At 34.2% G+C, this 12,175-nt stretch overlaps 1 protein-coding gene across 2 annotated transcripts in view; it reads right to left on the reverse strand.

Annotated features, from left to right (window-relative positions):
- The window catches only part of LOC143036820 (beta-galactosidase-1-like protein 2), a 201,591-nt gene that overhangs the window by 7,936 nt on the left and 181,480 nt on the right, over nt 1-12,175 (reverse strand). For both annotated transcript variants that reach the window (XM_076204615.1, XM_076204614.1), the window contains 3 exons: nt 5,998-6,093; nt 4,910-5,010; nt 775-920 (listed from right to left, as the gene is read on the reverse strand). In XM_076204615.1, the coding sequence (XP_076060730.1) occupies nt 775-920; nt 4,910-5,010; nt 5,998-6,093 (343 nt within the window). The remainder of the gene's footprint in view (nt 1-774; nt 921-4,909; nt 5,011-5,997; nt 6,094-12,175) is intronic.

Consider the following 12,175-nt stretch of genomic DNA (forward strand, 5'->3'; position numbering starts at 1 on the left):
CGACGACGCTTATTTTGCTTACTCAGGCCTAACATTCGGCCGTTTTTCTCAATTAAAACTTGGCTAATGAAGAGACATCATTTCTTTTCTGCAATTTTAAACGTGCGAGGCAAAAAATAATGTCTCAAGAGCATTTTCTTTGTCAAGGAGACTTAGCAAAAGTAAAAGTTTGCAAAGCTGCTGGATATGAAGTTCTCATACGTATTCTACTTGCGATCACACACAAGCACACACGTATATATAAAAAAAAGGAGATATATATATATATATATATATATATATATATATATATATATATATACAAAATAGACCACTTGGAAAAAAGAAACTAACGAAGCAAAGCGCTTTCGTATATTACATCTTCAGCGCAACTAGTCTTGTTGCACTGAAGATGTAATATACGAAAGCGCTCTGCTTCGTTAATTTCTTTCTTCCAAATGGTCTACTTTACATAAGTGAACACACGTACCCGTGTTCTTGTTAGCATATATATATATATATATATATATATATATATATATATATATATATATATATATATATATATATATATACATATACACTGAGTTAAACACAACAGGATTTTGACACTGATTAAAGTTGTAAGTCGCTTCTTACGAGGGGGCCACATATATTTACAAGTGAAAACTAATAGTAATTAGTGGAGGTCTGTTCATTATATTCATTGTCTCCAGGGAGAAAAAGAATAGTAATACATAAGTATAGGTTCACATGATGGAAAAAAGGGTTCAAAGCCTCAAGTCTAGATCTTACCTGACGTGACCTCTGATTTTGAGGACGGAGTCGGATTGGAGGGGGACGCTGGTCCTGTAGACAATGTAGCCGTAGGATTGGCCGTTGTTGTCGTTGATGTCGAGTGCCTCCATGTTCACGGGACCATCAGTCAGGAGCACAGACACCTGGAGGAGAAAAAAAAAAAAAAAAAAAAAATATATATATATATATATATATATAAATATATATATATATATATATATATATACATATATATATATATATATATACATATATATATATATATATATATATATATATATATATATGCGAATAAATCACAGAAACACGTGATTCACAAAATGTGTAATAAAACCACTTGGAAAATAAAATGAAAGGTGACCGAACGTTGTCTATTTAAGATATTTTCGGTCACCTTTCATTTTATTTTCCAATTGGTGTTATTACACACACACACACACACACACACACACACACACACACACACACACACACACACACACACACACACACACACACACACACACACACACAAATATATATATATATATATATATATATATATGTGTGTGTGTGTGTGTGTGTGTGTGTGTGTGTGTGTGTGTGTATGTGTGTTTATGTCTGTGTTAATGTCAGACAGCGATGAAAAGGACAAAATGAAAAAAAAAGAATATCTGTAGGGAAGCGTTCCTGAAAGAATAAAATTAGATATTCAAAATTGCCTGCTGGTATACGGAAAGAGTCTTTAGATTTCGTTTTTGTTTTTTTTTTCTTTAAAGAAAGGTGAAACTGTATCAAAGGGAAGAGAGTTATAGAGCTTCTTTTCGGGGAATTCTAGAACCTCTAATGGAGGAAGGATTCTAGAGCTTCTTAGAGGAAATAAAGACGTTTCAGAAAATATAGTGTTGTGTGGTTTCCTAAGAACCGAAAGTGTTCAGTTACGAAGTTCACAAGAACGTTAACCATAACAATAACAAATAGAAGACATGCAGTATTATAGTAAACAGGAAGTTGCTGAAGTTGATCAATGATAAATGAAGTGTTAATCGAGTGGAAATTTATAGACTTTAGTTCGAGAGTGCTAAGTGAGACAGTCACTCCAGATTCGAAATGCGTATACCATACAGTTGCCAACGTTTACATTGCATAGAATCAACAGCTGAATTGGATTTATAAAGGAATGAAAATGACACAGACCTTATCCTTACTGAAGCTGTTACGACAATAGAAGAGGGGAAAAGTTTTCCATTCAATTTTATGACTAAAGAATAAATACTTCGAGAATATTTCATGAATAAGAAGGATTAACTTGAGACCTGTCGAAGAAAAGAAAACCCTCTGGAAGGTTCTGCCGAGTGAAGAAATATACATTCTGGGGAATAAAAGACAATAGATTTTTCTTTGTCCCAGTCAGATGTAATAAAAAGGTCTGAAGTCAAGTGCCCTGCAGGTGTCCTCCAAGAAGATTAGAGTTTACTTTAAGAAGAGTGTCTTCTTAGAGTTTACTTTAAGAAGAGTGTCTGCCAAATAATGTGGAGAAATGTATAGCAGTGGATCATCAGCCTGAGGGCGTGTAGGGGAGGATTATTTTTTATGAGAGACAAAGATTATAATTGTTTGAAAGATGGATACATACATAGATATATATGCATACATATATGGATATACTCTATACAGAAACACACATATACATACATACATACACACATACACTCATGCATACATTTATACATACATACATACATATATACATACATACATACATTTATACATACATATATACATACATACACACATATACATACATATATACATACATACATACCCTACATACATACATACACACATATATACATACATACCCTACATACATATATACATACATATACCAAAGGCTTTGCCCCTTACACGAGAGGTAGCCAAAATCAAAGATATAAATCCATTCCCACCCATTTCATCCCCATATACTCCACTCCCATTCACCATACCCTCCTCCCTCTTTTCTTGGCTTCTTCTGGATGACGGGTCATCCCTATATCTCGCCCACTGCCCTGGGTCACAAGCAATGCAGCAATACACAGCACATCCAGAGCAAGACATCTTCATTTAATCAGTCACCCACCTCCCCTCTCCATTCTCTCATGCAGAAAAAAGCGAGGACGGGAAGAAATACCTTCAGGCTGCATCAACATATCATTCACACATAACCCCTTACCCCCCCATCCCCTACCCACTCCCTTCCATGCATCACAGCATCATCCATACACAACCAGTCTCCATTCACCCCTATCTTCTGTTTTCTATTTTCCTCAACTGACATCCCACTCTTTCCCAATATCTCCTTACCCCATCCATCCATCTCATCCTTGGTCGTCCCCTCATGTTCACTCCCTACTTCTCTGCCTTCCACGCCTCTTTTCATAATCTTTCTTCACTCACTTTTTTCCATGTGTCCAAACCATCCCAATGCTCTTTCACCAACCCTATCTCCCAACTCCCTTTCCACCCACTCTCTCCTCCTCACCTCTTCGTTTCTCATTTTATCCATCACACATACATACAGGCATATATATATATATATATATATATATATATATATATATATGTATGTATATATCATTGTCCAGTAATGTCGTAACACATTAATAAATACACAAAAATCCCACTGTTGATTGAATTTAAGAAAAGAAAGGAAATAACGATTTTCGTATATTTCGATCACTTGCTGTGATCCTCTTCAAGCGGAACACAAAGACAAGAGAAAACACATATCTTATATACAGAGGAGAGAGGTGGAGTGAGGGAACATGGACATGTCATATCAGGTAGCGTCTATATTGCTGCGCGGGCTTTGTGGCAAGTCGTTCGCATTTAAAATAGAAGGAAGTAATTTGTTAAATGCCAAGGTGGTTATATAATCAGGTGACCATTGTCCTTTTGAAATATTAAAATTAGGGAATTGTTTAATTAAGGAAGATTCAATATGTATATGTATATATTCATATATATATATATATATGTATATATATATTCATATATATTATGTATATATATATATATATATGTATAAATTCATATATATATGTATATATATATATATATATATATATATATATGTATATATATATATATATATATATATATATATATATATATATGTATATGTTGATGAGGGTGGAAAAAGAAGTCAGGGGTCCACCTTCATCAACTTGTCACAATGATGTACCAGCATATATGTATATATATATATATATATATATATATATATATATATATATATACATATATATATATATATGTATATATATATATGTATATATATATGTATATATATATATATATATATATATATGTATATATACACATATACATATATATATATATATATACTGTATATAATATATATAATATATATATATATATATATACTGTATATAATATATATATATATAGTAAAAGAGGTATGGAAGGCAGATGTGGAGGGAGTGAACATGAGGGGACGTCCTAGGATGAGGTGGATGGATGGGGTGAAGGGGGCTTTGGGGAAGAGGGGAATGTCTGTTGAGGAAGGAAGGGAGAGGACGGAAGACAGAGGTGAGTGGAGAATGGTTGTATATGGATGATGGGGGGTGGGGTAGTATGTGTGAGTAAATTTTGACGCAGCCCGAAGGGATTTCTCCCCGTCCTCGCCTTATATGCAAAGGGAGACGGAGAGGGGGGGGTCGCCGATTAAATGAAGCGGCCTTGCTGTGGATGTACTGTGTCTTGCGACACTGCTTCTGACCCAGGGCGGTGGGCAGGGTGCAGGGATGACCCGTCATCCAGGAGGTGCTCAGATGAGAGGAAGGGTGGGAGGGATGTGGAGTGTATTTAGGGATGAAATAGGTGGGAGTGTTTTTATGCCTTTCCCTTTTTGGCTACCTCCCTTGGAAGGGGGAAAAAGCCTTGGTATATGTATGTATGTACATATATATATATGTATATATATATATATATATATATATATATATATATATATATATATATATATATACAGAGAGAGAGAGAGAGAGAGAGAGAGAGAGAGAGAGAGAGAGAGAGAGTAGACGTATGAAAATATGATACTGACAGGAACATGGTCATAGACAAGAGTGAGGCGAGTGCCTCTGCTTACCCCAACGGCCTTGATGATCGACTCGAAGTCCATGACGCCGGTCACATTAACTTGTCCGTAGGCCTTCTTCGTTCTCTGCGGCGGAGGCTCGGGGTTACTCACTGTCAGAATAAGTAAATGTAAACAGTCCTTTTATTATATTCTTTACTTCGAAGGACGCACGCGAAAGTAAAGTACACAAATCATACACGTACGCACACCAACGTGTATATATATATATATATATATATATATATATATAATATATATATATATATATATATATATATATATATATATATATATATATTTATATATATTTCAGTTCGAAGATTTAAGATTCGTTTCAATAAACACCTAAGCAAGATGCTGTAATGACTGCCATTTATTTTATATCATCTGTTTGTTTGTAATTTGTCTGTTTATTATCATTTGTTTGATTTTCATTAATTATCATTTATCTGTCAATTTAATATTATTTACTATTTACCTGTTTGTTTACAATTTAATTACACCTATGCATTTATTAATTTTATTTATTATTATCTATATGTCTTTGTGTGTGTGTCTGTGCGTGTGTTGTGTGTGTGTTGTGTGTGTGTGTGTGTGTGTGTGTGTGTGTGTGTGTGTGTGTGTGTGTGTGTGTGTGTGTGTAGTGTGTGTTTGTGCGTGTATATACTTGTACGTGTACATATGTATATATACATGTACATATGCACATGTATATGTATGTCTATATATGTATATGTACAGTATTTACATGGAATTATGCATTCACATGGAATTATGAATTTATATGCATATCTGTTTATATGAAACCCATAACTATCATGGAAGAAGAGGTCCCCATATCAATGCTTTCACATTCACAGGACTTAAGCCCACAAGATCATCATACGGTACCTGCAGACATAAGCGAGAACATTGTTCGGTGACGAATTAACAGCCGTGGCCTATGGACAAACAAACCAACAAATCTTTGTTCGTTTTTTGTTTACAAACGAAAGCGGCAACTCCGTCACCGAGCACAATATTCTCGCTTGTGTCTGCAGACACTATGTGATGCTCGTGAGGGCGGAGATCTCGACTTTGCTTCCGTGCTGACTCACCAACACCAGCGAGAGGATTGAAAGAAGCGATGGTGTCTTTGGCTAAGAAGTACTTCTCCGTGTAGTCTCCGGCTTCACTCAACGGAGCATCGTAGTCTGAAAAATAGAAGGACGTTTCGGTTAGAGTTATCGAAGGGGAAGAAGAAAAAGGAAGAAAGAAAAGGGGAAGAAGTAGAACGAAAATATTAATATTTCGTTGACAATAACCATCACTTTCGTCATTGTAGATAATATGGCATCAAAAAGGTGGTATCGTACGGGTGGTAACAGCGTGACTCGGATCCGTGGGGGTAAAGGGAGACTAAATGTGATGAAAAAAGGCAGAAAGGAAAGGGAGGAGGATTAAGTCACAGTATTGACGATGATAACAACTTCATTTATAGGTTGTAACCGATACGATCGAATTTATCATGATTGTAATGGCTGTTGGTAACACATCTTATTATAAAAATCTTGTTGATATGATTCATTTATCAAGACATTTCTCCTTTATTTTTGTCTGTCTGATATACCCACTGTATTCATCTGTTTATTTTTTTACTCCTTCATTTATTTATTCACATATTATTATTTGTTTGAAAATACGTGGCCTTTACATTTATTTATATATTTGTTCATTTATTTATCCATGTATTTATTTATCTATGTATTGCTCATTCATTCACTCATCTATTCATATATTATTTGTTTGAAAAGACGTAGTCTTTACATCTATTTATATACTTGTTAACTTATTTATCCATGTATTTATTTACCTATGTATTGTTCATTCATTTATTCATTCATTCATTCATTCATATATCATTTGTTTGAAAAGACGTAGTCTTTACATCTATTTATATACTTGTTAATTTATTTATCCATGTATTTATTTACCTATGTATTGCTCATTCATTTATTCCTTCCTTCATTCATTCATTCTCAAGAACTAACCGGCAGAAGAGGTTGGTACCTCAGTTATTATAATCATTCTGTTTAATGAACACCACATATAGTCAGGGACGAGATGTGAGTCACTGCTTGACATATATAACCTATAAGAAACTTTTGTTCTTCATATATACACACGCTAAAATTGAGATCCGTTGCTGGCAACCTATGCCACAGATAGACTGCCCATATCAAGGCCATTGGAGTTGTCTAATACACACAAAGTGACCAGTCAAGACGAAAGGCACTAAAGAGTTTTCCAAGAAGAATTATACATGGATTTAGTGTTTACATACTGTGATATCCCTAGATTAAACTTAAGATTTGAAATAGAATTTGAATATATTGATTACTCATCATAATGAATTCTTAGAATGAATAAAAAAGTCTTAGATAATAGGCAATATATAATAGATAATAGAATATAATAGTGATAAATAACAAATAAAAATATTAGATAAATAAATTATATTAAATAATAATAAATAACAAATAAGAATATTAGATGAATAAATTATAATGAATAAATCATATAATAAATAGATAAAGTCTTATAATGAACAAAACCGGTATAGTTTGTTATTGTTTCTGATGGGGGATTGATCACATGACAGTACTCGTAATTTGGTTCACTTCACTTGGAAGACAAACTCTGAAGATCACTTTGGAACCTTTGAGATCTTTCATCTACATATTTTAAAGATCGGTAAAAGAAGGGGAAAAAAATGCAAACACTCCGGAGAGAAAATATGCAAGAGTATGCCAGTTATTAGGCAGATGACTTAAAGAAAATCATTATGTGAAAAAATGGAAACTGTGCGCATGAAGTATGGACGTACCTATAGGCCCTGCCAGTTTGCGCAAGGCCAAATAGGCCAAATTCCCTGAAGGAAGAAAACCCTACTGGACAGAAAAGGACAAAAAGACAAAAACCTTTGGGATTTAATACCCTGTAATAAGACACTCAACAAAAGTAGGATATGCCGTAATTTCAAAATATTCAAATTGTATTTTCTAGTATAGTAGTATTGTAAATCACACACTAGCCACTATTATCAGTTTGCTACAAAATAGTAGCCATCAAGTCCACTGTCTTGGATGATAAAGCCATTTGACTAAGAATACGATTATAAGAGCCACTGAACTGTGATCAAACGTCTTTCCCTTGATGATTTTAGTGTCAGCTTTCACCCCAAAGGAAAAAAAAATACCTAAATTGTGACCGTGTGCACAATCAGCAAGAATATTGTGAGCATTTTTGTGTCATCCACGGGTGAATTAAATCTGGATAGTTTGTAAGGACACTGTCCTCGAAAGCTTTGCTGTGGTTATAAAGTAGTGAAGTTACGTAGTCTCTGACAGTGATTAAAGCCACAATGGAGGTCTACTGAAAAATGGGTTTCCTATATAAATCCAATTCCAGGATTCAGAAATTTGGATTGAAAATCGTGGTTGGCTTTGATGACCCTAGGAAAGGCTGTAAAACTATCACAGAACTGAAATATGATATTTTATGTGTGAAAGATCAAACGCGATTTTTTTTACTTTGTCACAATGGGGATTTTTTCATCCATTATTTTAGAATATATATCACATTTATTTGTTTCAAATTCATGGCTACATCATTTCATATCTGTTTTTATTTTTCTCTATGAAAATGAATAAATAAAAATAAATACAATCACATCAAAACCGTACAGTGATTTTCATAATCAAAAATATCAGTCCAGACATGTCATCGTACCATGGTAATATAAAGATGACTTTTAATATTAGGTTTGTATTCAACTAATTGTATCGATTTTGTATTAAAAAAGGACTAATTCTGGAATCTTTTATTGTTTTTATTTATGAAGGCTGTATGCCAGCCAATAAAAGTATAATTTAAGGCTTCTATACAAGCCCATGATCCCAACATAACTAACGCATTCTTTAACACTTCTGCTCCCCTGATTAAAATCACCTGGCGACATCTAGAACAAATGTTTTAATCAGAAATATTACCAAAAGGGTAAAAGAACGTTAATGACATGGTCACGCAGTGAGAACGTATGGGGAACGCTTGTTTCTGACTATAATTTTTCATTTGAGTGACTACTGTTAGTGGATGAGATTGACAATATTAGGATTTCAATTCCAGAGGAAAGCTTACGTCTTATCGTTTCATCCAATGTATAGTTAGCTCCAATTGTAGTTTTAAGTATTTAGTAATTTCTTTACGTAGGTAATTGCTGTTTGTTTCTAATTTGAATATTTCCAAGGCCTTCGTCTTCTGTGTGTCTTTTTACCAATTCCAATTCAATTTATCGTTGAAAGTATTTATTTCAGTTGGATAATATTTCCGTGATTATTCTATTCTTATTTAAAAGTGGCGCCGTGTTTTATTCTTTATAGGCGATTCCCTATTCGATTCCTTTGTATACGTGGCATTACTGTACACTACACTTTCTGCCATTATGATGTTTTCAGATCGAATTCTTAAGGTTTAGGTTAGGTATCGTTTGTCCGAAAACCGGACGATGGAAGTTAGAAGATATGGGCCCACAATATCGCTTTGTATTGTTAGGACATAAGTACACTTTCATAAAAGTAAAAAAAATCGTTATATTTATCACTACATGCTAAGACCTAAAGTGGTCACTGCTTGAGAGAGCCGAGTCCTTAGTTCTGAACCAGTCACGTGACTCGTTATTTAGTTCATTTCTTATTTTACTAAAAGTATTATGAGTTCAGGGACGTTTCGTCCAGGAGGTGGTACGATGTGAGGGGTAATGAATAGGTTTTGTATGGGTGTGGGATGTGTATAAGGTCGAGGTATGCTTTGATTAGGTCATCTCTCTCATAAGGAGGAAAAGGACCTTTGATATGTGTGTATGCAAGTAGCTCTGTTTCTCATTTTATTCGCGTGTGCCAGGAAACAGGGATGACACTTCGTCCCCGAAGTGCTAAAATGAGAGATATATTAAATGAGTTTTATTGTGGAAAATGTGTGCATCCGGCTATACTCCTTATATGGGGAAAATGGTTTTTGGTATGTATATACGTATGTATGTATGTATGTATTATGTATGTATTATGTATGTATGTATGTATGAACGCATTATGTATGTATGAATATATGAATGTATGTATGTATGTAGGTAGGTAGGTACTATGTATATATGTATGTATGTATGTATGTATGAGTTTTGTGTAAGAATTCATAAACTAATGAAAACTAGTCTAAGTTTTGTGTTTTGCTAATATTTGGCATGATCGACAATAGACATCTGATCTTAACTTCTATTAAGAAATATATATTTTTAAAGACTAGAGTTCGTTCAAAATAAGCTTTGCTCAGTTAGGAACTGGCATTTGGAAATATATATTGGGTTCTAGGTGCATGTATGCAACTTTGCCATGAAACTTTTATTCTATCAAAAAAGAGTCTATGTGTACATGATTATAATAAACGTTCAACAAATGGGGCATATCTGGAATTTTTTTAACGCCAATATTAATTCCATCAAAAAAATTCATCTGAGATTTAAAATAGTTCTCATCATTTTCCTCGAATAGAATTGACAACTGCTTAGATCCATTACTTCCTCTTCAGACCTTGTATCAATCATTCCATTTTCTGTCGATGCAACTTCCATTTTGTGAGTAAGAGAGAATGGATTCAAAGTTAAGCTTCTTTCCCTTGGTAAGTCGTTGATGGTCTTTTGTTTTTTTTTCTTTGGACTTAGCCTTGCAACAGAATCTTAAACAAACTCTCAAATACCCAGTTTCTCTACTCACTGTCTCATCGTACTCTGAATATTCTTTACAAGAGATTGAAATTAAGCTTTTAGCTTTCTTGTTAACGATGAGATTAGTTTTACTGAGTAGGTCCCAGGACTTTTTTCGAAGTCCGTTCTTCTTATTCCTGTTTGTGTTTTGAGTCGTTTTTTTTTTCTTCTTCCAAATAAGTCGTTCACTTAATTAGGAAAGTTTTCGACAGACTTGTGCCATTCTCCTTGAGTAACAAACTTCCATTACTAACACAAAATCCTCTGAATATAAAAACGTTATCATATCCGATTTCTAGTTGATATTTTTTCACATTATGGATCCCTTTGGCCATGTTTGAATATAAAGATTTGGTTGTCACCTTACAGCAAAGGCTCACAGACCAAGCAAAGGTCCATTTACCCTGTCATCTAGCCCTCAATAAGCCAACTGAGTTGAGGCTCCATCCCAAACTAGAATTGAGTTAAGGATGGGGTGGGCCAAGTCTTAGACCGGAGGGAATCGGAACAAAGTTAACCTTTTCATATCAAGGATAAATTTAGTGTTTTATGTGATAAACGTCATGCGGTTTGGTTACTAAAGAAACCATGTATACATTATTACCATTAACATTTCCATGTGTAATAGAATGTGTATGTATGTATAACGTCCGAAAGTTTTATGTGGCTATAACCTCTCCCAGTTTTCTTACTTCTGTATAAATATTGTGTCCTATTTTTTCTTTCTTGTACTCTGATGATGTCGTAATAAACGAAAACGTTCAGTATTCCGACTTTAATTTCCCTGTGGTTTCTACTATATACATACATACATATATATATATATATATATATATATATATGCACATTCGTCATGTGGTTATGGAGCAGAATGTACTAAGTCTTCTAAATAAGCTGGTCTACTAAATGAGCTGGTCTTTCGGTGCATGCCCTAAAGCCGTGCACTTACAATACAATAACTATGTCCATAATATCCTTTTTTTTTTTAGAAAAATAAAAACGTAGCACTGGAATCAAGACACAATAAGTAACTTTCCTGTCTTTGAACCCATCACTGTGGTGGCATAGTTACATGATTTGGTTTTGCCAAGTTGAATTATTCCTATCAACGGTGGATTCACAATTGAAGAGGTGTCGATCAATCAAGTCCCCTGTCGAACGGTACCTGTTCGTTACAGTGGCTGAAAGCGACATGACGTCACTGTTCTTTATTGAGAGAACAACGTCACCTGAAAAAATCTGCAAACTATGTGGTCCTGAATATTATAGAGAATTTATAATATATATATACAAATATAGTTGGAATTCCTGAAGAGGTACCCCCTGAAAAAATACAGATAAACAGATTAGAAGAAAAAAAATGCTGCCAATGAGATATGCACAAACAATCCTGACTTCAAGGTCAGCCATCTCCTGAGGTTTCACGACATTCGAACAAGACAAAGGGACCTGAATGCATCCTGACGTTCGGACTCGGA

This window comes from Oratosquilla oratoria, chromosome 21 (genome assembly GCF_046742065.1).
Source record: "Oratosquilla oratoria isolate Oo_2021 chromosome 21, ASM4674206v1, whole genome shotgun sequence".
Classification (NCBI taxonomy): domain Eukaryota; kingdom Metazoa; phylum Arthropoda; class Malacostraca; order Stomatopoda; family Squillidae; genus Oratosquilla; species Oratosquilla oratoria.